This window comes from Salvelinus alpinus, chromosome 1 (genome assembly GCF_045679555.1).
Source record: "Salvelinus alpinus chromosome 1, SLU_Salpinus.1, whole genome shotgun sequence".
In the NCBI taxonomy this organism is placed as follows: Eukaryota; Metazoa; Chordata; class Actinopteri; order Salmoniformes; family Salmonidae; genus Salvelinus; species Salvelinus alpinus.
This window is the reverse complement of record NC_092086.1, coordinates 101,101,737-101,127,007: the sequence shown is the minus strand read 5'-3', so window position 1 is coordinate 101,127,007 and position 25,271 is coordinate 101,101,737. Positions and strand designations below refer to the sequence as shown.

Here is a 25,271-nt window from a genome sequence, read left to right as displayed (position 1 = left end):
TATTGGTGTCCTTTAGTAGTGGTTTCTTTGCAGCAATTTGACCATGAAGGCCTGATTCACACAGTCTCCTCTGAACAGTTGATGTTAAGATGTCTTTTACTTGAATTCTGTGAAGCATTTATTTGGGCTTCAATTTCTGAGGCTGGTAACTCAAGGATGCTTGTCCTAGGTCTCAAGAAACAAAGAGATCTTCTGTTGAATCTGATAATTAATCTTGATGGTTGTACTGTCGTCTCAAATAAAACTGTGAAGGACCTCGGCGTTACTCTGGACCCTGATCTCTCTTTTGACGAACATATCAAGATTGTTTCAAGGACAGCTTTTTTCCATCTATGTAACATTGCAAAGATCAGAAATGTTCTGTCCAAAATTGATGCAGAAAAATGTATCAATGCTTTTGTCACTTCTAGGTTAGACTACTGCAATGCTCTACTTTCCGGCTACCCGGATAAAGCACTAAATAAACTTCAAATAGTGCTGAATACGGCTGCTAGAATCCAGACTAGAACCAAAATTTTTTATCATATTACTCCAGTGCTAGCCTCTCTACACTGGCTTCCTGTTAAGGCAAGGGCTGAATTCAAGGTTTTACTGCTAACCTACAAAGCATTACATACCTATCTTTACGATTTGGTCCTGCTGTACATACCTACACGTATGCTATGGTCACAAGACGCAGGCCTCCTAATTGTCCCTAGAATTTCTAAGCAAACAGCTGGAGGCAGGGCTTTCTCCTATAGAGCTCCATTTTATGGGATGGTCTGCCTACCCATGTGAGAGATGCAGACTCGGTCTCAACCTTTAAGTCTTTATTGAAGACTCATCTCTTCGGTAGGTCCTATGATTGAGTGTAGTCTGGCCCAGGAGTGTGAAGGTGAACAGAAAGGCACTGGAGCAACAAACCGCCCTTGTCGTCTCTGCCTAGCCGGTTCCCCTCTCTCCACTGGGATTCTCTGCCTCTAACCCTATTACAGGGGCTGAGTCACTGGCTTACTGGTGCTCTTCCATGCCGTCCCTAGGAGGGGTGCGTCACTTGAGTGGGTTGAGTCACTGACGTGGTCTTCCTCTCTGGGTTGGCGCCCCGCCCCCCCCTTGGGTTGTGCCGTGGCAGAGATCTTTGTGGGCTATACTCGGCCTTGTCTCAGGATGGTAAGTTGGTGGTTGAATATATCCCTCTTTTGGTGTGGGGGCTGTGCTTTGGCAAAGTGGGTGGGGTTATATCCTGCCTGTTTGGCCCTGTCCAGGGGTATCATCAGATGGGGCCACAGTGTCTCCTGACCCCTCCTGTCTCAGCCTCCAGTATTTATGCTGCAGTACTTTATGTGTCGGGGGACTAGGGTCAGTCTGTTATATCTGGAGTATTTCTCCAGTGTCCTGTGTGAATTTAAGTATGCTCTCTCTAATTCTCTCAGGGGACCTGAGCCCTATGACCATGCCTCAGGACTACCTGGCATGATGACTCCTTGCTGTCCCGAGTCCACCTGGCCATGCTTCTGCTCCAGTTTCAACTGTTCTGCCTACGGCTATGGAACCCTGACCTGTTCACCGGACGTGCTACCTGTCCCAGACCTGCTGTTTTCAACTCTCTAGAGACAGCAGGAGCGGTAGAGATACTCTGAATGATCGGCTATGAAAAGCAAACTGACATTTACTCCTGAGGTACTGATCTGTTGCACCCTCGACAACTACTGTGATTATTATTATTTGACCATGCTGGTCATTTATGAACATTTGAACATCTTGGCCATGTTCTGTTATAATCTCCACTCGGCACAGCCAGAAGAGGACTGGCCACCCCTCATAGCCTGATTCCTCTCTAGGTTTCGGCCTTTCTAGGGAGTTTTTCCTAGCCACCGAGCTTCTACACCTGCATTGCTTGCTGTTTGGGGTTTTAGGCTGGGTTTCTGTACAGCACTTTGAGATATCAGCTGATGTAAGAAGGGCTATATAAATACATTTGTTTTGATTTATTGAACTTATCCTCTGCAGCAGAGATAACTCTGGGTCTTCCTTTTGTGTGGCAGTCCTCATGAGAGCCAGTTTCATCATAGCGCTTGATGATTTTTGCAACTGCACTTGAAACTTTCCAAGTTCTTGAAATGTTTCATATTGACGGACCTTCATGTCTTAAAGTAATGGACTGTTGTTTCTCTTTGCTTATTTGAGCTGTTCTTGCCATATGGACTTGGTATTTTAGAAATAGGGCTACCTTCTGTATACCACCCCTACCTTGTCACAACACAACTGATTGGCTCAAACACATTAAGGAAATACATTCCACTAATGTCCTTTTAACAAGGCACACCTGTTAATTGAAACGCTTTCCAGGTGACTACCTCATGAAGCTGGTTGAAAGAATGCCAAGAGTATGCAAAGATGCCATCAAGGCAACGGGTGGCTAATTTGGAGAATCTCAAATATATTTGGATTTGAACCCTTTTTGGTTACTACATGATTCCATATGCATTATTTAATAGTATTGATGTCTTCACTATTATTCTACAATGTAGAAAATAGTAAAAATAAAGAAAAACCCTTGAATGAGTACCTCTGTCCAAACTGTTGACTGGTACCATACATACAATTCAAAAGTTTGGGGTCACTTAGAAATGTTCTTGTTTCTTGTTTCTGAAAGAAAAGCACATTTGTCCATTAAAATAACATCAAATTGATCTGAAATACAGTGTAGACCTTGTTAATGACTATTGTAGCTGGAAACGGCTGATTTTTTATGGAATATTTAGATAGGCGTACAGAGGCCCATTATCAGCAACCATCACTCCTGTGTTCCAATGGCATGTTGTGTTAGCTAATCCAAGCTTATTTTAAAGGCCAATTGATCATTAGAAAACCCTTTTGCAATTATGTTAGCACAGCTGAAAACTGTCGTTCTGATTAAAGAAGCAATAAAACTGGCCTTCTTTAGACTAGTTGAGTATCTGGAGCATCATCATTTGTGGGTTCGATTACAGGCTCAAAATGGCCAGAAACAAATACCTTTCTTCTGAAACTCAGTCTATTCTTGATCTGATATTATATAAATTATAAACCGGTAGACTAATAACTGACATCAACATTACTATTAAGACTAAGTGAGGTGTTTGTGTGTTTTGTTAACAAATGGCACAGTATGATTCTCTATCAAGAAGAGTGTCTTTTAGATCTCCCAGTCTTGTTTCAGTCGGGAACTGACCAATAAAAATATGTTAAGAAACGAAAAACACCCTCAATCAAAACCGTCTAATTACAGAGTGCTGGTATAATCGCTGTTGATCCTCCCACTTGTTGACACACCCACTTTCAGACACTCCACATATGTAGTTAACCATACTTGTAGCCATGTGTGACATGCATGCGCAGTTACAAGCCTGCTTAAGTTAGCGGCAGGCGGACGAGCAATATCCACTGTCGTATTAAGGATGAAGCCTGGGGCCTGTTGCACAAAACTAGGATAAGGGATTAAGCCAGGATATCTTGGTGATCCTGGCTCAATTGATCCGTAATCCGGTTGCACTAAAGATGGATAGGGGGCAGGAGGATATGTTATGGTATAAATTACCATGGAGATTTATTCTGTGGAGCTAGCCTGCTCCAGACCAGGCTAAATTCCAGGATCTATTTAATCTCATCCCTAATGTCAGTCAGCAGTCACCACAAATGGAAACCAATAGTTATTTCACTGCTCACTATACATTGTTATCACATATAACTAGACCCACTGTTATTATTTAAACGTTTGTGATCATTAATTTCAATGATTTTGGATAAAAAATGATTTTTAGATGATGTTGCTATCATTAGATAATTTACAGTTTCCCATAGACTATAAGGCTATATATAAAATGATAGAATATTAGGGCCACAGAGGGGAAAAAAACACAAGTCATAATATTGTAACCAGTTGTTTTAAAGGAGGACAGTTGTTAAAATGACAGATGTGGGGCATTTCGTGAAATTGTACTTCAGTATGGTTTCATAAACAAAGACATGCTGATGTGCCAGAATATTAAGTATCACATTGTCATAAGTATCAAAACTGTAAAAACAATATGTAGCTTTTCTGCAGAAAGAACCAGCCTCATAAATTTATGACTTTATCCTTTTTCTTCAGTGTGGCCCTAGTACTCTGTCATATAAACAAATACACATTCCATATGAATATAAAAACACAATGTGTAACATTATGTTCCTTTATTGAATAAGGACAAAACAAAGCAGGTAAACCATCAGCTCCTTTCGAAACTGAAGTCACAGTGACTCTACAAGATGGAAAGCACAGAATCCAAGCATATTATACAAAATGATACATACACATTCAAAGGTCTGTATATAACACACCCTGCATGTCTGCACACTAAAATAAATGCAGGACAAATCCATACACATCAACTGAACAGACAAATGAATGGATGCAGTAGCCTCCCTGCAGCCTTGTATTACACACAGTATACCGCACAAACATCGTAAGAGGCCAAATTCGTCAAAAAACGAACCCAAAAAAAACCAAATTCCTCTGCCACCGCAGGACATATTTAACCAAAATTGAAAGCACACATACTAACTAAAATAATTCAACACATATTGGTCCCTCAGCAGCCGACCACTGTCGTCATCAGGGAAGATTGCCGGATTGTCCCAGTCCATGGCTGGTGGCACTCTGGGGGCCCTCTCCTTCCTCAGGCAGGCCACATTGTGGAGGACAGCACAAGCCACAGTAATATCACATGCCCTAACAGGGCTGACCCTTAATTTGTGAAGGCAGTGAAAGCGTGCCTTCAGGAGGCCAAAGGTCATTTCAACTCTGGCCCTGGTCCTGGCATGGGCATGGTTGTAGGCCTGCTGTGCTTCCTGGGGGTCTGTGAAAGGTGTCAGGAGAAAAGGCTGGCAGCCATACCCCCTGTCTCCCAGCAACACACCAGAGAATTCACCTGTCAACACAAAATCTCATCATTACTACCTCATAAACACAGTGATATTCTTGACACAGCCATGATGGTTATAAATAGGGGTTGTGTGGCTTACCTTGTGATAGGCACTGATAGATTTCAGAGGCCCGAAAGATTCTGGAGTCATGGACTGAGCCAGGCCATTTTGCCACAACATTGCTGATCACACAGTCAGCATTGCAGACCATCTGAAATCATAAGATGAGGAATATTACACCAATCAATGCACATCACTGGCAATGCAGTGTTCGTCAATGGACAATATCAAAAAGTTATGTTCACCTGAACATTAATGCTGTGAAAGGATTTCCTATTCACAAAATCGGCCTCATGGGCACCTGAGGGGGCTTTTATCCTTATGTGTGTGCAGTCCACTGCACCAATGACATTGGGGAAACCTGTCACACAAAGTAATGAGTATCCTACTATGTGTTAACAGTTGTCCTGTAATTTGTAGATCCTCTTACCTGCAATCCTATAGAACTCCTCTTTGATGTCACAGAGTCTTCTGTGGCCAGGGAAGGAGATGAAGACATCTGCTAATGCTTTGATAGCCAGACACACACTCCTTATTGTGCGGCAAATTGTGGCCTTGTTCAGCTGTTCTGCATCCCCCACTGAGTACAGGAAGGCTCCACTAGCAAAAAAGCGCAAGGCCACACAAACCATTTGCTCCACACTCAGTGCATGGCTCCGTGCAGTGCGGTGCTTAATCCTGGGACCCAGTAGTCTGCATAGATACCTGATGCCATCTGCAGAAAACCTGTATCTTTCATATAGATGGTCATCAGGGAAGGCCAGTGGGTCCAACCGGTCCCTGAAGACCCTTTCTCGCCTGAAGGCTCTCCTCAGCACAAGTGCTTCTTCATCCACCACATCTCGCACGAATGGGCATGCCATTGTCAGAGCAGAAAGGAACACACAATTTTGGGCCTTCATATAGGCTAGTGGCCACACCTGGTGCTGGGGGGGTGGGCAAAAGAGGGCGATGCCTTATAACGATGACTTGGTTGTACTGATTGCTGGGAAAATAAAAAAAACCTTAGAAAGATGCCACCGTCCTGTGTGCTCACAATAAGAGCTCATATGTCATGGCTCACTTGACTTTACGAGAATATACCTAATTTTTATTTTGAGCTGTGTCATCTTCTTGGAGCTGGGGGAGGAAAGAAAAATAATGATTAATACATTTGTGTTACAGTTAGCATACAGTGTACATTGAAGGCATATCTCACCTCCCTCTCAAGTTTTTTTATTTCAAGGTCCAGTTTCCTAATTGTCCTCTTTTTTATTTCGGACTCCAGTGCAAGATTTTCCATCTTTTTCTTCTTGTACTGAATGTCTATGTCTGCCAGTTCTATTTGGCGCCGGAGGTGGTTGCCATACAACTTTCTGATAGCTTGTGAGCTCTGTGAACACAATACAATTAGCGCAGCTGGAATTTGGCAGGATGTGGTGTCCTTTTATTAATACGCACTATGTTGCCAGGCTGGTTTTCCCACTGTATAGCATCTGGGTCCTGTAAAAGAAATTAGATTTTTTGATTTTGATGAGGACTCCTCACCATTGTAGAGTAAATAGTACTTTCACAGTCTTAACATGATACCTCATGCCTTCTGGAATCCAGAGAGATGGTCTCCTCCTCATCATCGTCTCCATCATGTGCTGTTGCTGCTGCACTGGGGCCTTCACCCTATCACATTTAATCGGATTCATATTGAAGCTAGTAGACAAGACATGCCAGGCCTACAGTATGCCTTTGATGGAGTACTCACTGGATCAGCATCGTCTGGTGCTTGTGCTGGTGGCTCTAACAGGAACACAGTGCTGCCAGACACTGCAAGGCAATAGGTAAACCAAAGTCAGACAGTCCAAATTGATTCAATATGAATGTGGTTGTATCCCATGTAGAGATGGAAGGACATACCTTGAATGAAGCGGGTGGCATCTTGGGAGGAACCTATGCTCGTCTCTTTCCCCCCAGGGATCCCCTCTAAGACGGGCCTGCCTTTATTTAGCTCCAAGGCCATGTCCTCTGCTGGGGTAAGGTCAGCCTTTGGTGACCCACCACCCGTGCCTTGTCTGTGGGTATTCTTTTTCACTGCTAAAACAGTACAGACAATGTGTGAGCAGGCACCTTCTGGGTACAATATATGCTTGTGCTTTGTTAAATATTAGTCAGGGACCATACCATTCTGCAGAATGTTCTTGTATTTGATTTTGACCTGCTGCCATGTCCGTTTTGGCCCGTTCATGTTTAATCTACACACACACACACACACACACACACATTTAATGGAGTCACACTGCAAAAAATTACTTGGTATTTTTGTCTTGTTTTCAGTAAAAATATCAAAAAATTTATCATAGCTTTATACAGTGTGATGGAGTTACTTTACACAATTTCACTCATATCTGCAGTGCATTTCAAATAAAAATTTAACCGTTTCATAATTACAGTACAACTGCATTTTTGGAGATGTGAATTAAATATTTGAATTGTAATTGTGATGTTTCAGCGGAGCGGTGAGTGTGTAATTGTGCACTACTTACGCATTCAGGCGGTCTGCAATACTTTGCCACGCTTTTTCTCTTTGCTTTATCACTGTGGCGGTGTTGCCTTTCTTCTTAATTATATCTTTTACCTCCTCGTATGCCTCCATGAGGATTTGTGCTTCCGACGGGGAAAAGTACGCGGCTCTAGTTGCCATGGTAAATCAGTTAATCTGTGGCGGGGTCTATTTGAGTGAGCCGTGAGCGCGCACCTATCCAGGATTGGTTTCACCTGGCTTAATGAATCCGTGTCTGCTCATCCTGGCTTGGTCTTTGTGCAACCAATTAAGCCTGGACGCACGTTTTGGCTTCATTGAGCTCAGCTGAGTCATTTATCCCGGATGTCTTAATTCTACTTTTGTGCAACAGGCCCCTGAGCTGGAATGTGAAGCTAACTGAAGCTGGTTAGTTTTTAGAAAACCCTGAGTAGATATAGGTTGCTTCAAAGGATACCCATTATCATTTACCGATTTGTAATCAAAAAGCTTTTCATATCACCCACAGTAATAATACCACCTCTGTACTTCAAAGAGTTTAAACTAACAAAATATTCTTGAGCTCTGAACATTTATTTCACGTTTTCAGAATCAATATAATACAGCATCTTAAAAAGATAATTTATCTGACCTACAAAATCCATCCTAATACTTGTTTTTAAAAACATATCCAATTACTTATTTACATCAAGCAGCATAGTGAACACAGTAAAACATTTCAATTGGAGTAAATGAAAACATGAGCAAACAGAAATGTGCATTTCTAAAGTTGAGTCCCAAATTAATTCCTACCGTTCCCTCCTTTAAAAATGGAAGGAATTAACACACAACCACACCAGAATGAACTTTGTACAAACGTATGGTGCAAATCCAGAAGTGACTTAAAGGCCCCATTTCAATTCCGAGGTCTATTACTTAACAGACATCAAATTAAAGAACTCAAGAAATGTGACTTGAGGACATGGACGTTTGGTTTCCAAATAGATTATTTAAATCACTGAGTTTGACATCCATAATTAGAAACACCGTTCTTCCAATTATTCAGACATTTATACATGTTATGTGCATCATACAGATCATCATAAGTGAAAAGCTATACAAGTAGTTTTTTTTTTTTTTAACTAGATCAGCTATAGCTCTTTTCTCTTTCATGAGATAGTTGTTTTGCATAATCTCTTGTTTTGTTGCTTTTTGTGATAAAAAATATATTTCATATTCAATAGGCTACATTGATATTATATTAATTAGTCTTACCAGTTAGTGTAATTTTCCTGTTGAGTCAACAATGGCTCATCTCAACACATAGATAAAGATACAAAAGATAGATGGTCCAGTAAACACCTACACTGAGAAATTTCTGTTTATTAAACCGGTCATGCAATCAGTAAAATGTCCCATCTGAGCATTGAAGTTTTGATCATCCACAGAGAGTATATAGCCCCCATCCAAAAACCTTAATATCCTTATAACACCCCCTTTCTTTTTCTTATTGCTTTTGTTCCACCGAGCATGGCAAGACTGGCCTCCTGTTGAGTGAATTTTAAAAGAAATTAAAACATTTCACAACTGATCTGGAACAGCCCTTTGAACAAAAACACACTTTAAAAGGATACTTTGGGATTTTGGCAATGAGGCCCATTATCTACTTCCCCAGAGACGTTTTTATGTCTGTGTCCAGTATGAAGGAAGTTAGAGGTAGTTTTGCGAGCCAATGCTAACTAGCATTAGCACAGTGACAAAGTCTATGGGTATCTGCTAGCAGATACACATAGACTTCCAGTCATTGGGCTAACACTAGTTAGCAATTGCGCTGGCGCTAGTTAGCAACTTCCTTCAAACTGCACGCAGATACAAATGGTATCTACGAATTAATACGACTCTCATTGCCAAAATCCTGAAGTATCCCTTTAAGTATGATTTTTTTTTTCTTTCAGTAGTAAGGTCGAATCTCCTCATATCCTGAATATCTTGGCCACTCTGGGCAGATCCCATGGGAGTACCTGGGACTACCGTAGTGATCGAAGTGAATTCCCAAATCAAAGGAGTGCATCTGCTGGGTACTGCTGAAGCTACCCTGGCCATCACTCTTCAGAGCAGACCGGATAATCCTGTAGTTCTGGCCCTGGTTGCTGTCCCAGTATGTCTGGCCATTGACTTCATAGCAGATGGCAAACTCTACCTTCTCGTGTGGTATCAGTGCAGCTGGAAGGGAAACCTCGAAGGAGAAGGTGTCACAGTCCGAGCCTGTGTATGTGTCCTTGACATAATGGCACTCCAAGTCGGTGTAGCTTTTCCAGGTGTCAAAGGTCAAACGCACCTTTAGAGACTTCTCAAAGGACAAGTTTTTTACCTTCACAGTTCCAGCCAGTGCCCTCTTTTTCAACATGCAGTTTTCCAAGCAGACAAGCTCGGTCTCCAAACGCTGGCGGAAGAGCAGGTAGTCAGAAGAGGGCTGGGTGAAATCCAGCACCAGTCTGTCCTCATCTGTTAATTTGAGCGCAGCGCTGAACAGATCTGTGATGTTGAGTGGAATGTCAATGGCATCGTCGAACAAGGAATAAACCTTCACCTTGGTGAGGGCCAGGCCATTGTGGTCGGCAAAGGACACTCGCCTTTTGGGTTTCCCATTCTCCTCATGAATAGCACCCTCTGATTTAATCTGTTTAGGAGGAGCAGAGGATTTGAACCTCAGGCAAGGGTTCAGACAGGGTCGTAGTGGTTCCAGTGACTTTGGGGTCCTGTAGCAGAAGTCGTCGTTCGACAGGTAGAGCGGCATGGCAAACTCAATCAGCCTGGTGGACTTGAGGAAAAAGGCCAAATACACTAAGGGGAAGAAAAAAAAAAAAACATACCAGAAAGTTGTGGTGAAACAATTGTCATTCGACATCTGCTTCAGACAATGTTTGCCAGAGAACAAATTCTCTACTGAAATGCATACAGTATTCTTGCTGAATTTGCACACAAAACATTGTGCAACAGTAGGCTACATGTGTGGTCACAGAGAAACATAGCGTCTTTGACTTTCATGAAAGGAAATAGCCTATTTCAGCTGACAGAGGTCCCGATTTATGTGCAGCCATCACATGCCTCTGTGTTGTATAAGATCAATGTTTAAGTTACCAAAAGGTATTCTCTAACCTTCTTGTTCAAGGTGTATTTGTACAGTCATTTGAAAAAAGGGAAGATGATCATTTATAGCCTTCTGAAATGCTGTTTTTTTATTGTCTCCATACCTACATTTCATGTACTTGACACTTGATTGGCTAGTCCTGTCTTGAGGTGGTGAGGCAGCAGCACTGTCATCAGTCCACTGATATCTGACTAGGCAGCATACATTGCATTCGGGAAAGTATTCAGAACCCTTCACTTTTTGTTACGTTACAACCTTATTCTAAAATGGATTCAATTATTTCCCCCCTCAATCTACAGACAATACCCCATAATGACAAAGCAAAATTTGGTTTAGAAATGTTAACACATTTATTTAAAAAAATAACTGATATACCTTTTTTTACAAAAGTAATAAAACCCTTTGCTATGAGACAAGAAATTGAGCTCAGGTGCATCCTGTTTCCATTGATCATCCTTGAAATGTTTCTACAACTTGTTTGGAGTCCACCTGTGGTAAATTCAAATGATTGGACATGATTTGGAAAGGCACACCTGTCCATTTAAGGTCCCATAGTTGACAGTGCAGGTCAGAGCAAAAACCAAGCAATGAGGTCGAAGGAATTGTCTGTGGAGCTCTGAAACAGGATTGTGTCGCGGCACAGATGTGGGGAAGGGTAACAAAACATCTCTGCAGCATTGAAGGTCCCCAAGAACAGTGGCCTCCATCATTCCTAAATTGAAGAAGTTTGGAATCATCACAACTTTTCCTAGAGCTGGCCACCCAGCCAAACTGAGCAATCAGTGGAGAAGGGCCTTGGTCAGGAATGTGACCAAGAACCTGATGGCCACTGACAGAGCTCCAAAGTTCTCTGGTCTGTGGGGACCAAGCTTGAACCTTTTGGCCTGAATGCCAAGCGTCACATCTGGAGGAAATCAGACATCACCTGGCCAATACCATCCCTACAGTGAAGCATGGTGGTGGCAGCATCATATTGTGGGGATGTTTTTCAATTAATCAATTTTAGAATAAGGCTGTAACGTAACAAAATGTAGAAAAAATGAAGGGGTCTGAATACTTTCCTAATGCACTGTAGTTCCTGTAAACTTTGCATTAGGCGTATGGTTGTTTTTGTCATACTAGTTGGCGTTGTTTGGTATGCCTACTTTGTCTGTCCGTATAACTATTCTATTTCTAACGACATCTGTCGGTATTTCGTGATCCAAGCCCATGCTTGCTTGATATTATTTATTCTCGCCTAGGCATGTTTACAGAGCGACAGATCATTAGAAAATAAAAAATGTAGATAGTTTAAGTGTCGGGAAAGAATATTTTCACTCCGCTCGAAAGTGAAACATGGGGCAAGCGATTTAGCCTAACTTAATCTAAATCTGTGTCTGGAATAAATGAAAGCAGTAGTAGCCAGCCATGCATGCATTAGGCTATTTATTAGCCTATTTTGTTGATAATTGAATAGGACTTAGTAAATCATGTGCATTTTCATCTGTCGGGGTCGTTTACCTTTGAACAAAGATGCGCTCTGAGTGATAGGCTTCTGGTTCATAGTATGAGGACAAAAAAAAACATAACTAGTAGCTAGTATTTTAATAATCTTCGATTTGATAGCGTCAGTACGTTCAGACCCGTGGGGTTCTCCAGCTGTATTTACAGCGCACTTCCGGGTTTTCCGATCATAAGTCAATCTGATTACGAGTATCAACTGTGATAAAACGGATACGATAACGAGATCGGCACAACCCTAGTGTTCACTTAAGACCATGCAGCAAAACGTTGTAGCAAATTCAGAGTGCAGGCTGACATGGACTCAATCCTAGGTCTCTTTGCATGTCAGTGGCAGAGCCAACAGTTTCTTCACTTGGTTGTGCTCATAGCGCACCATGGTCGTTAGATTATACCTATAGTCTGAAGTTGCAGGGAGAAACGATGTGTGTGAACAGTGAAACCTCACCCACAAAAGGCCCCAGTCCTTGACTCACAGCATTCGCCTTTACCCGCTGTCCTGTCTGCTCTGGGGCACCTGTGAAAGATTTCGCCTCAAATGCACACATTCATTTACTACTGTGGATGAGCTGGGTCTCTGTCCTGCACTGTAATATTAGCGTCCACTTGAACCATTTTAGAAATCACTGTTTTCCTAACCACCAATATTTCAACTTAAATTTTTCAAACTACAAGGTAAATTAGAACATTTGGGAAAACGTTATAAAAATCTATTTTACAGGGTAAAACATTTTTAAATGTAAGCATTTTAAAAAGTTTAATACTTTTACATTTTACGAGTGCGTCTGAACATTTTGAAAGTTAAACATACTAATATCATTCAATTTGAACGATCATATTCTATAATTGGATTAATAAGAGTAACACGCCCCCTTGGACTATACATTGTGGTTTACCAACAGCATGGCTCTGTACATTGTGGTTCAAAGCGATGTTCTACGTGCCGTTCCCAAAATGAAAATGGCTGCTGTGGCTTCTGTTACATAGTATGAGGACAAAAAAAAAAGTGCGTTCCGACCTGTGGGGTTCTCCAGCTGTACTTACTGCTGAATACACAGGTCGGACCTATTCTGGCTAATATCTGGCTAGTCCAATGCTAGCGCCTTGTATAGGGCTGGCTGTATGCCCCCATTGGTTCTCGAGAGCTAATTTGCCAGACTTTTTTGGCTACACTACTAAACTTTAACCACTTACATGGATTTCAGAACAGTAATGATACAGATATGGCTATTATTTACTCAGTGTTACGTACATGCTGTCCTGTATTTAGTATTATACCAGATGAGATTCGTGCCCTGCATTAAGTATTACGCCAGATGAGATTCGTTCTCCGCTCTATTCTTTTAGGGGTATATTCATTCAGCCCATTCGGTTGCAAAACGTTTCTTAAACAGAACCTACAGGAACGAAAAGGGACGGACCAAAATGAATTTGTCCAATAGAAGTTCCGAGTTTTGCTCAGTTTGGTTCTTAAACGGTTTCCGTAATGAATATACCGCTGGTTTCAGCTTCTTTGAATATGGAACAAAAACAGTGAACTCAATGTTATAGGCTAGGTTACTAAAAACTGCAAACTGGAGTGGTTAGTAACTAACACAAAAGTTATATTTTTATTCAGTCAAGAAACAAGCTTACCTTGTGCAATTTGTGAGAAATATTTGCAATTAATTAAGTGATAGGGTACGTCTGTCTACCAGTCAGAAATCACCATTGCACGGTCCTCAGCGGTAAAAGCTCCTCTTCCGTGTCGTTTATATGTGGGCTACAATGTAGGTATAGATATCACTTTTGCAGCAATGTTACTCTATAATTGCTACAAATCAATGACCTGTCGCAACTTCACGAACTGTATCCAGTTTCAGTCATGCCACCGGCTCTTGCTTTAAACGCCATACTGGGTTCACAGGGTATATAAATAAAAGAAAACATGCTGGTTTCACGTGAACGTGTACCTGTAGCCAATCACAGTAGGCCGTGAAGGAATGCTCGGTGAATGATGGGGCCTGTTCGAGACAGTGGTTATGGTTTTGTAGAACGACTGTGAGACCGTCTGTTCCGGTGACTTTTTCAAAGGACATTCTACTCCAAAATGAATGAAAATAAAAACATAATCTCAATATAATAGAATTAAACCCAATAACATATTGGTCCATATTATCAGATTATGCTGTTTTGCAATAAGCATTATCACCTGTAGCCCAACTGATCGTCAGTAGTAAGGGGGAAATCAATAGTTACATATCGCAATATTATTTTGAATGATATTATATCGATGTTTGGACTCCGCTAGTATCGATTTGTAAAAATAGGTAGTGTTAGCTAGCGCTAGTCGGCTGTATTTGCACCTGCACCAGGACTCTGATATTTTTTATGTTTTTAAATAGTCTGCCAACGTGTTTTCAGCTCTTTTAGTTCCGTTACTGATCAAAACTCATTTTCACGTCTCGCTGCAGCAGACATATAGTGAGCAATATGTTTGGAACATCAAATCGCAGTATCGAATCACAATACATACACGAAGAGAGTCAGGAAGCAGGTACAGAATGAGAGTTTAATAACAATGATGAAAGGCAAATGAACATAACAGGAGATGCATACTGAACATGAAAACAAACCAATACTGCCTGATGACTGAGGCTAAATAAAGGGAAGGTAATCAAGGTGATGATGAAGTCCAGGTGTGCGTAATAATGTGGAGAAGGTGTGCATATAATCAGTTGCCAGAACCGGTGGTTAGTAGACCAGCGATGTCTAGCGCTGGAGAGGGGGAGCAGGTGGGGGTGTGACAGAATCGGGAGAATTGCAATACATATTGTATCGGCACCTGAGTATGAGATCATATCGTTTCGTGAGGTCCCTGGCAATTACCAGCCCTAATAATCAGTGGCTATAAATAAAAAGGCTGAAGGAGAGGGTTGCCCATCTGCATTTACACCATTGGGCTAGTCATTACCTAGTCCTAGATCACAAACACTACAATTTATTTTGTTGTTAGTTAGCAATATATGACTTGATTGTCCCCCAAAAACATGTATTGAATGCTTTTAAACCTGTTAAACCCGATCTGTGTTACATTGGGTGTGTTTGAGCAGTAAGGCTAGATGAAAAGTAGACGAAAAGTCAAGGAGTGAAGTTGGGGGAGGTGCATCTGCGACAGCTGAGTTGGACACTGTTGTGGTTTACCAACAGCATGGCTCTGTGCAACATGGCAGTGTTGCCATTGTTTCTAAAAGTTTTTCTTTGTAATGTCCAAATAAACACGTCTCCAACCCCCATATCACACACTCACAAGGTGTCAAAAGCATTCCACAGGGATACTGGCACATTTTGACTGCTTCACACAGTTGTGTCAAATTGGCTGGGTGTCCTTTGGGTGGTGGACCATTCTTGATACACACAGGAAACTATTGAGTGTGAAACACCCAGCAGCGTTGCAGTTCTTGACACAAAACGATGCGCCTAGAAACTACTACCAAATCCCTTTCAACCAATCATTAGGGTGTTTTTATTTGATCCACACGAACGTGACCAAAGAAGTGACTGAAACAGGAACCAACTTTGGCATTCATGTATACATGAATGTGATATTTGAGGCTCTCTCTCATTAGTGGCAATTGTGTGTAACGATGCCAGAACTCAGATATGATGTCATTGTTTTAGCACTATCCACTGAGTTTTTAAAATACGGCGCTCACTATGCTTCAATGTGCCAATAAATCTACTTTTTAGTTTTTTTCAAATTGCTGGTGTCTTGAAGTTAAAATTGGGATCATGTGTGCTTTGCTAATAACCATACCAAAAAAAGAGCAATGTACGATACTGCGAAATTAGCAAAATTTGTGGTAAGTGCATTGAGGCCACCATCTTTATGCACCTCCGCTACTGATAGTAAAATGTACACACATATATTTACAGTTTGTTAGTGTGTGATATAGGGGTTAGAGACATGTTTATTTTGACAATACAAAGAAAATATTGTATAAACAATGGCAACACTGGCATGTTGCACTGAGCCTTGCTGTTGGAAAACCACATCAGTGTCCAACTTTCTGCTGTAACGGATGCACCTCCCTGATTTCCCTCCTGCAGTCGGTTGCTTCAGCCTTACTACTCAAACAAGCCCTTGCAGAGAAACTACATGATCAAAATCACATCACTTCATTGGTCTGACATCATATAGAGGGGAGGAGCAAGCTTCAAACTAGAAGCTCATCAAAGCACATGGTAAAAAATAAAAATAAAAAAAGCACATGGTAAGATCAGTGACATAGCTTTTTTTAATGTTTTAATGTTAAGGTTATAAAACTGTCATAACTAATGCACTGTGCCAAATTGTGACGTAAACATGCATACTATGTACTTGTACATCAAAATAAATTAAAAAGTTGACAATATTATGTTTACATTTTCTAATTGAGTAATCTTTGTTGTTGTCCCGCTTTACAAACTATAGCTAGCTAAGGTAGGACAGTATTATAATTGGATCTCTTTCCAATGTAGGAAAAATATCCAGTTTACATCAGGATTCCCTGTACTTAGGTTAGGCAGGGCTCTGGTTCCTGTAGTACCGTTATCCTGTTTAATTTACATATGTGCCAATACAATGGCATCAAACAGAACAATAGTAGGGTGAATTCAGAAAAGTGGGACACTTTTTGCATTTCTGTCTTCTGTGAGCTCTTTCGATATGTATCCCACACATGATAATATAACAACAAAGCATAAATTGAATTGTACTAGTGGTACAATTAGGACTATAACAATGTTGTCCGAGTTTATCTAACCTTCTGTCCAGTTTACCAAAAGCAAACTGAGAATATGGTTTGGCTCAGTGTACACAAATGGGTGTGCCATGCCTCCTGTGAATAGGATATCAACATTTGTCCTTTTTGTGTGATTAGGAAACATCTTGAGGATTTCAGAAATGTATCATGTGTTGGACTAATATGTTGGATATATGTCGAAAGAGGTTACAGAAGACAGAAATTAACTTTTTTCTGAATTCAGCCTAAAGATCCACTGTATATGTCATGTTTTGTCTTTGATCTTCATGTCTTGTCCCTGTGCTTCCCTCTGCTGGTCTTATTAGGTTCTTTCCCTCTTTCTCTCTCTCTCTCTCCTCCTCCCTCTCTCCCTCTCCCGCTCTCTCTCTCTATCGTTCCGTTCCTGCTCCCAGCTGTTTCTCATTCTCCTAACGACCTCATTTACTCTTTCACACCTGTCCCCTATTTTGCCCTCTGATTAGAGTCCCTATTTCTCCCTCTGTTTTCCGCTTCTGCCTGGTCGGATTCTTGTTTGATGTTTGCTGTTCCTGTGTCCTTGTTCCGCCCTGTCGTGTTCTTTGCCTTCTTCAGATGCTGCGTGTGAGCAGGTGTCTATGTCAGCTACGGCCAGTGCCTTCCTGAAGCGACCTGCAGTCTGTGGTCGCGTCTCCAGTCGTTCCTCTCTATTGACGAGAGGATTTCAGTTCCTGTTTTGGATTGACCATTGATAATATCCAGGAGAATCATTATTTGTTTAATACTGGAATAAAGACTCTGTTACTATTACGTCGCTTTTGGGTCCTCATTCACCAGCATAACAGTATACATCCAGTTGAAGTCAGAGGTTTACATACACTTAGGTTGGAGTCATTAAAACTATTTTTTCAACCACTTCACACATTTCTTGTTAACAAACTATACTTTTGGCAAGTCGGTTAGGACATCTACTTTGTGCATGACACAAGTAAATGGACAATGACCCTAAGCATACTTCCAAAGTTGTGGCAAAGTGGCTTAAGGTCAACAAAGTCAAGGTATTGGAGTGGCCATCACAAATCCCTGACCTCAATCCTATAGAAAATTTGTGGGCAGAACTGAAAAATCGTGTGTGAGCAAGGAGGCCTACAAACCTGACTCAGTTACACCAGCTCTGTCAGGAGGAATGGGCCAAAATTCACCCAACTTATTGTGGGAAGCTTGTGGAAGGCTACCCCAAATGTTTGACCCAAGTTAAAAAATTTAAAGGCAATGCTACCAAATACTAATTGAGTGTATGTAAACTTCTGACCCACTGGGAATGTGATAAAATAAATAAAATCTGAAATAAATCATTCTCTCTACTATTATTCTGACATTTCACATTCTTAAAATAAAGTGGTGATCCTAACTGACCTAAGACAGGGAATTTTTACTCAAATTAAATGTCAGGAATTGTGAAAAACTGAGTTTAAATGTTTTTGGCTAAGGTGTATCTACACTTCCGACTTCAACTGTATGAATCAGGCCAAAGTTGGTTCCTTTTTCACTCCAGCTTTGGTCACGTTCGCGTGGGTCCAACAAAAACATCTTATTGATTGGTTGACATATAGTGCCTCCCACAAGTCAGTCGATGGCTGCATAGTGCTTCCGGTGAGAAGCAACTGCAGCAACATCAAAAGAGGCATGACCTTTGATCACATGTAGGTTTATGCAGTTGACATGTAGGCGTAAGTCTGAAATTTTTATCCCCATAATGGAACAAACTTTGAAAGGCGTTGGTCACTGATGTAGCAAAATAGAGCCGCTAGAACTCCGACCATTTAGTCCCGGTGTCCCCTATGCACTCAAAGTAAATGCTGAGCAATATTGCCAAGCAATGTTGCTGGCAATGGGGTGGGGTATGATACACTGGACCAATGAGGAAGCATATATTAACTTAAAACAACATTTCCCCATTGAATTACTCATCTCATATAGTTTGTTGTTGCCTGTTGACTGCCACATATGTAGTGGAATGTAAACTCAGCAAAAAAAGAAACGTCCTCTCACTGTGAACTGCGTTTATTTTCAGCAAACTTAACATGTGTAAACATTTGTATTAACATAACAAGATTCAATAACTGAGACATAAACTGAACAAGTTCCACAGACATGTGACTAACAGAAATGGAATAATGTGTCCCTGAACAAAGGGGGGGGGTCAAAATCAGAAGTAACAGTCAGTATCTGGTGTGGCCCCCAGCTGCATTAAGTACTGCAGTGCATCTCCTCCTCATGAACTGCATCAGATTTGCCAGTTCTTGCTGTGAGATGTTACCCCACTCCTCCACCAAGGCACCTGCAAGTTCCCGGACATTTCTGGGGGGAATGGCCCTAGCCCTCACCCTCCGATCCAACAGGTCCCAGACGTGCTCAATGGGATTGAGATCCAGGCTCTTCGCTGGGAATGGCAGAACACTGACATTCCTGTCTTGCAGGAAATCACACACAGAATGCGCAGTATGGCTGGTGGCATTGTCATGCTGAAGGGTCATGTCAGGATGTGCCTGCAGGAAGGGTACCACATGAGGGAGGAGGATTCTTCCCTGTAACGCACAGCGTTGAGATTGCCTGCAATGACAACAAGCTCAGTCCGATGATGCTGTGACACACCGCCCCAGACCATGATGGACCCTCCACCTCCAAATCGATCCCGCTCCAGAGTACAGGCCTCGGTGTAACGCTCATTCCTTCGACTATAAACGCGAATCCGACCATCACCCCTGGTGAGACAAAACCGCGACTCGTCAGTGAAGAGCACTTTTTTACAGTCCTGTCTGGTCCAGCGACGGTGGGTTTGTGCCCATAGGCGACGTTGTTGCCGGTGATGTCTGGTGAGGACCTGCCTTACAACAGGCCTACAAGCCCTCAGTCCAGCCTCTCTCAGCCTATTGCGAACAGTCTGAGCATTGATGGAGGGATTGTGCGTTCCTGGTGTAACTCGGTCAGTTGTTGTTGCCATCCTATACCTGTCCCGCAGGTGTGATGTTCGGATGTACCTATCCTGTGCAGGTGTTGTTACACATGGTGTCACACAGCCAGGAGTGGTGGGTGCGGAGTCAAGCGCAGAGAGCAGAGGATAATGGGGAAAACCAAACTTTATTACGGTATCCAAAAGTAACGCCAAAAACGACAGGCGAAAATAAATATGTCCAACCCAAAACTGGACACCAAACAGTCAGTGAACATAACACGCAACCAACCTAGACAAACAGAGAACAAGCCCGCACAAAAGCAGGCGGGCCTAACAGGCTGAAATAGCCCTGAAACAAAACTCAAACAAGAAACAGGTGCAACCAATAAGACATAACAAACAGAAAAGGAAAAGGGGATCGGTGGCAGCTAGTAGACCGGCGACGACGACCGCCGAGCGCCGCCTGAACAGGCAGGGGAGCCACCTTCGGTGGAAGTCGTGACAGTATCCCCCCCCCCCTGACGCCGCCGGCCTCGAGGGCGACCCGGAGGGCGAGGCGCAGGGCAATCCGGATGGAGGCGGTGGAACTCCCTCAGCAGTGATGGATCCAAGATGTCCTCCACCGGTACCCAGCACCTCTCCTCCGGACCGTACCCCTCCCAGTCCACGAGGTACTGTAGGCCCCTCACCCAGCGTCTAGAGTCCAGAATGGAACGTACTGTGTACGCCGGGGACCCCTCGATGTCCAGAGGGGGCGGAGGGACCTCCGGCACCTCACCTTCCTGCAGGGGTCCAGATACCACCGGCCTGAGTAGAGACACATGAAATGAGGGGTTAATACGATAGTAAGAAGGAAGCTGTAACCTATAACACACCTCGTTTATCCTCCTCAGGACTTTAAATGGCCCCACACAGTGCGGCGCCAGCTTCCAGCAGGGCAGGCGGAGGGGCAGGTTTCGGGTCGAGAGCCAGACCCGGTCCCCCGGTGCGAACACGAGGGCCTCACTGCGGTGACGGTCAGCCAGCTTGCTTGAGTGATTCCTGGACGGCTCTCCAGGTCTCCTTTGAGCGCTGCACCCACTCCTCCACCGCAGGAGCTTCGGTCTGATTCTGATGCCATGGTGCCAGGACCGGCTGGTAGCCCAACACGCACTGGAAAGGTGACATGTTAGTGGAGTGGCGGAGTGAATTCTGAGCCACCTCCGCCCATGGGACGTACCTCGTCCTTTCACCTGGCCGGTCCTGGCAATACGACCGCAGAAACCTACCCACATCCTGGTTCACTCTCTCCACTTGCCCATTACTCTCGGGGTGAAGAGGTCAGGCTGATCGAGACCCCCAGACGCTCCATAAACGCCCTCCAAACTCGGGACGTGAATTGGGGACCCCGATCAGAGACGATGTCCTCAGGCACCCCGTAGTGCCGGAAGACGTGGGTAAACAGGGCCTCCGCAGTCTGTAGGGCCGTAGGGAGACCGGGCAACGGGATGAGACGGCAGGACTTTAAAAAACGATACACAACGACCAGGATCGGGGTGTTCCCCTGAGACGAGGGAAGGTTGGTGAGAAAATCCACCGACAAATGAGACCACGGCCGTTGTGGAACAGGGAGGGGCTGTAACTTCCCTCTAGGCAGGTGTCTAGGAGCCTTGCTCTGCGCGCACACCAAGCAGAAGGAGACATAAAACCTCACATCCTTGGCTAAAGTGGGCCACCAGTACTTCCCCCTAAGACCCCGCACTGTCCTCTCAATACCAGGATGACCCGAAGAGGGTAGCGTATGGGCCCATCTAATCAAACGATCACGAACACCAAGCGGCACGTACTGAACACCCGCTGGACACTGAGGAGGTGCAGGTTCCAACCGTAACGCCCGCTCGATTTCCACGTCCACCTCCCATACCCCCGGTGCTACCAAACATGAAGCTGGAAGGATGGGAGCAGGATTGATGGACCGCTCCTCGGTGTCATAGAGACGGGACAGCGCGTCGGCCTTAGTATTAAGGGAGCCTGGCCTATAGGAGAGAGTGAACCGAAATTTGGTAAAAAACATGGCCCACCTTGCCTGACGCGGATTCAATCTCCTCGCTGCTCGGATATACTCCAGATTACGGTCAGTCCAGATGAGGAAAGGGTGCTTGGCCCCCTCAAGCCAATGTCTCCACACCTTCAGAGCTTTTACCACAGCTAACAACTCCTGGTCCCCCACGTCATAGTTCCGCTCCGCCGGACCGAGCTTCCTCGAAAAGAAAGCGCAGAGGCGGAGCTTCGGTGGCGTGCCCGAGCGCTGTGACAGCACGGCTCCAACCCCAGCCTCAGACGCGTCCACCTCCTCTATGAACGCCAAAGAGGGGTCCGGATGAGCCAGCATGGGAGCGTTGGTGAACAGCTCCTTCAGAAGACTGAAGGCTCTGTCCGCCTCCACTGACCACCGCTAACACGCCGGCCCCCCCTTCAGCAGTGGGTGAAGGGTGCAGCCCTTGTGGGTGACTGGGTGAAGGGTGAATGGGTGCAGCCACCTGACCAAAACCCCGGATAAACCTCCGGTAGTAATTGGCAAACCCTAAAAACCGCTGCACCTCCTTTACCGTGGTCGGCCAATTACGCACGGCTGTAACGCGGTCACACTCCATCACCACACCAGAGGTGGAAATGCGATAACCCAGGAAGGAAACGGCTTGTTTGGAGAACACACATTTCTCAGCCTTGATGTACAGGTCATGCTCCAGCAGTCGCCCAAGTACTTTACGCACCAGAGACACATGCGCGGTGCATGTGGCGGAATAGATCAGTATATCATCGATATACACCACCACACCATGCCCGTGCAGGTCTCTGAGAATCTCGTCTACGATAGATTGAAAGACGGCTGGAGCATTCTTCAACCCATACGGCATGACGAGGTACTCATAATGGCCAGATGTGGTACTAAACGCGATCTTCCACTCATCTCCCTCCCGGATACGTACCAAATTATACGCACTCCTAAGGTCCAGTTTTGTGAAAAAACGCGCTCCGTGAAATGATTCTACATCCGTGGCGATGAGAGGTAGCGGGTAACTAAACCCCACTGTGATGGAATTTAGACCTCTATAATTAATGCACGGACGCAGACCTCCCTCCCTTTTCTTCACAAAAAAGAAACTCGAGGCGACAGGTGACGTGGAGGGCCGAATGTACACCTGTCCCAGAGATTCAGTGACATATGTCTCCATAGCCACGGTCTCCTCCTGGGCCAACGGGTACACGTGACTCCTGGGAAGTGCAGCGTTTACCTGGAGGTTTATCGCGCAATCCCCTCGTCAATGAGGTGGTAATTGGGTCGCCTTCTTCTTACAGAAAGCGATAGCCAAATCGGCATATTCAGAGGGAATACGCACAGTGGAAACCTGGTCTGGACTCTCCACCGTTGTCGCACCGATGGAAACGCCTCTGTACCTACCTGAACACTCCTCTGACCACCCTTGGAGAGCCCCCTGTTTCCATGAAATCTTAGGATTGTGATTAGCCAGCCAGGGAATCCCCAGCACCACTGGAAACGCAGGTGAATCAATAAGGAAGAGACTAATCCGCACCTTATGATCCCCCTGCGTTACCATGTCCAGTGGAACCGTGGCCTCGCTGACCAGCCCTGACCCTAATGGTCGGCTATCTAAGGAGTGCACGGGGAAGGGTTGATCTATCGACACCAGCGGAATCCCTAGCCTCAACGCGAGTCCATGATCCATACAATTCCCAAAAACATGTGACCAACAGGGAGCTCTGGGTGAGTCTGGTGCTGACTAACTCTGGGGTGACCGAGAAGTGCTCTGCCTGCCCTCTCGACTCCCAGACGAGCTCCTCCAGCACTGATCGGCAATGTGTCCTCTCCGACCACAACTGGTGCAGGAGGAGCCTCCTCCTCCGGTCCCCCTTGATGCGGCCCCCCTAACTCCATAGGGATTGGCGCGGGAGGGCCAGGAGGTGGAACTAACAGGGCCCGTTCTGGACGCCCGCGGGCAGCCAGCAGGTTGTCCAGTCGGATCAACATATCAATGAGTTCGTCGAGGGAGAGGGTGGCGTCCCGACAAGCTAGCTCCCTGCGGACGTCCTCCCGGAGGCTACACCGATAGTGGTCCATCAGGGCCCTGTCGTTCCACCCTGCTCCAGCGGCCAAGGTCCGAAACTCCAGCGCGAAGTCCTGCACGCTCCTGCACGCTCCTCGTCTCCTGTCTAAGGTGAAACAGCCGTTCACTCTGGGTAGTGGTCCCTAGCAGAGTCTGGGCCATTCCACACTGCATTGGCCCACTCCAGGGCTCGACCCGTCAGACAGGAGATGAGGACACTCATGCTCTCCTCACCAGAGGGAGTCAGACGAACGGTAGCCAGGTACAGCTCAAGCTGTAGCAAGAACCACTGGCACCCAGCCGCCGTTCCATCGTACTCCCTGGGGAGTGCGAGACGAAGAGCACTGGATCCGGACGCCGCCAGAGGAGTAAGTTGAGCAGGCGTAAGTTGATTGTACCCTGATGAAGACAGCTTGCCTGTCGAAACGTTGGTAAATTAAATATTTTTGCATCTGAGCTCCTAGAGTGTGCGGCTCTCCTTTATTTTTAAGTTTTCTACTCCGCTAGCCAGCACCTCGCCTAAATAGGTGTGCGTTTCTTTTTCTTCTAGAAGTCTCTATGGGGGTGCCACAGGGTTAAATTCTTGGGCCGACTCTCTTCACTGTATACATCAATGATGTCGCTCTTGCTGCTGGTGAGTCTCTGATCCACCTCTACGTAGACGACACCATTCTGTATACTTCTGGCCCTTCTTTGGACACTGTGTTAACAACCCTCCAGACGAGCTTCAATGCCATACAACTCTCCTTCCGTGGCCTCCAATTGCTCTTAAATAAAAGTAAAACTAAATGTATGCTCTTCAACCGATCGCTGCCTGCACCTGCCCGCCTGTCCAGCATCACTTCTCTGGACGGTTCTGACTTAGAATATGTGGACAATTACAAATACCTAGGTGTCTGGTTAGATTGTAAACTCTCCTTCCAGACTCACATCAAACATCTCCAATCCAAAGTTAAATCTAGAATTGGCTTCCTATTTCGCAACAAAGCATCCTTCACTCATGCTGCCAAACATACCCTCGTAAAACTGACCATCCTACCGATCCTCGACTTCGGCGATGTCATTTACAAAATAGCCTCCAATACCCTAATCAATAAATTGGATGCAGTCTATCACAGTGCCATCCGTTTTGTCACCAAAGCCCCATATACTACCCACCACTGCGACCTGTATGCTCTCGTTGGCTTGCCCTCGCTTCATACTCGTTGCCAAACCCACTGGCTACAGGTTATCTATAAGTCTCTGCTAGTTAAAGCCCCGCCTTATCTCAGCTCACTGGTCACCATAGCAGCACCCACTCATAGCACGCGCTCCAGCAGGTATATCTCACTGGTCACCCCCAAAG

At 44.5% G+C, this 25,271-nt stretch overlaps 2 protein-coding genes across 6 annotated transcripts; both read right to left on the bottom strand.

The window, feature by feature from the left end:
- Window positions 1-4,176: 4,176 nt before the first annotated feature.
- Window positions 4,177-7,958, bottom strand: LOC139536850 (myb/SANT-like DNA-binding domain-containing protein 4). Of its 3 annotated transcripts, XM_071337543.1 has the most exons (11): window positions 7,500-7,958; window positions 7,138-7,208; window positions 6,874-7,050; window positions 6,722-6,783; window positions 6,553-6,639; window positions 6,424-6,465; window positions 6,182-6,355; window positions 6,067-6,102; window positions 5,414-5,968; window positions 5,023-5,134; window positions 4,177-4,928 (listed from the first exon to the last, which is right to left on the bottom strand). In XM_071337543.1, the coding sequence occupies exons 1-8, from the start codon at window positions 7,655-7,657 to the stop codon at window positions 6,067-6,069; spliced, it is 807 nt and encodes a 268-aa protein (XP_071193644.1). In that variant the 5' UTR covers window positions 7,658-7,958; the 3' UTR covers window positions 4,177-4,928; window positions 5,023-5,134; window positions 5,414-5,968. The 3 variants fall into 3 exon arrangements, with proteins under 3 accessions (XP_071193644.1, XP_071193636.1, XP_071193627.1); XM_071337535.1 differs by having other exon boundaries at window positions 6,067-6,355; XM_071337526.1 differs by having other exon boundaries at window positions 5,414-6,355.
- Window positions 7,959-8,049: 91 nt separating this feature from the next.
- Window positions 8,050-14,123, bottom strand: LOC139536837 (protein phosphatase 1 regulatory subunit 3B-like). 3 transcript variants are annotated; one of them, XM_071337510.1, is made up of 3 exons: window positions 13,761-14,083; window positions 12,574-12,658; window positions 8,050-10,318 (listed from the first exon to the last, which is right to left on the bottom strand). In XM_071337510.1, the coding sequence occupies exon 3, from the start codon at window positions 10,269-10,271 to the stop codon at window positions 9,426-9,428; it is 846 nt and encodes a 281-aa protein (XP_071193611.1). In that variant the 5' UTR covers window positions 10,272-10,318; window positions 12,574-12,658; window positions 13,761-14,083; the 3' UTR covers window positions 8,050-9,425. The 3 variants fall into 3 exon arrangements, with proteins under 3 accessions (XP_071193611.1, XP_071193602.1, XP_071193595.1); XM_071337501.1 differs by lacking the exon at window positions 12,574-12,658 and having other exon boundaries at window positions 13,761-14,123; XM_071337494.1 differs by lacking the exon at window positions 13,761-14,083 and having other exon boundaries at window positions 12,574-13,749.
- Between the last annotated feature and the right edge of the window lie 11,148 nt (window positions 14,124-25,271).

Coding starts and splice junctions, on each gene's coding strand:
- LOC139536850 (XM_071337526.1), bottom strand. CDS start 7,657: ATGGCAACTAGAGCCGCGTACTTTTCCCCGTCGGAAGCACAAATCCTC. Junction 7,209..7,499: donor ATTGCAGACCGCCTGAATGC/GTAAGTAGTGCA, acceptor GTGTGTGTGTAG/ATTAAACATGAACGGGCCAA. Junction 7,051..7,137: donor CAAGAACATTCTGCAGAATG/GTATGGTCCCTG, acceptor GTACTGTTTTAG/CAGTGAAAAAGAATACCCAC.
- LOC139536837 (XM_071337494.1), bottom strand. CDS start 12,673: ATGTGTGCATTTGAGGCGAAATCTTTCACAGGTGCCCCAGAGCAGACA. Junction 10,319..12,573: donor AGGACTGGGGCCTTTTGTGG/GTGAGGTTTCAC, acceptor TCTTCCCCTTAG/TGTATTTGGCCTTTTTCCTC.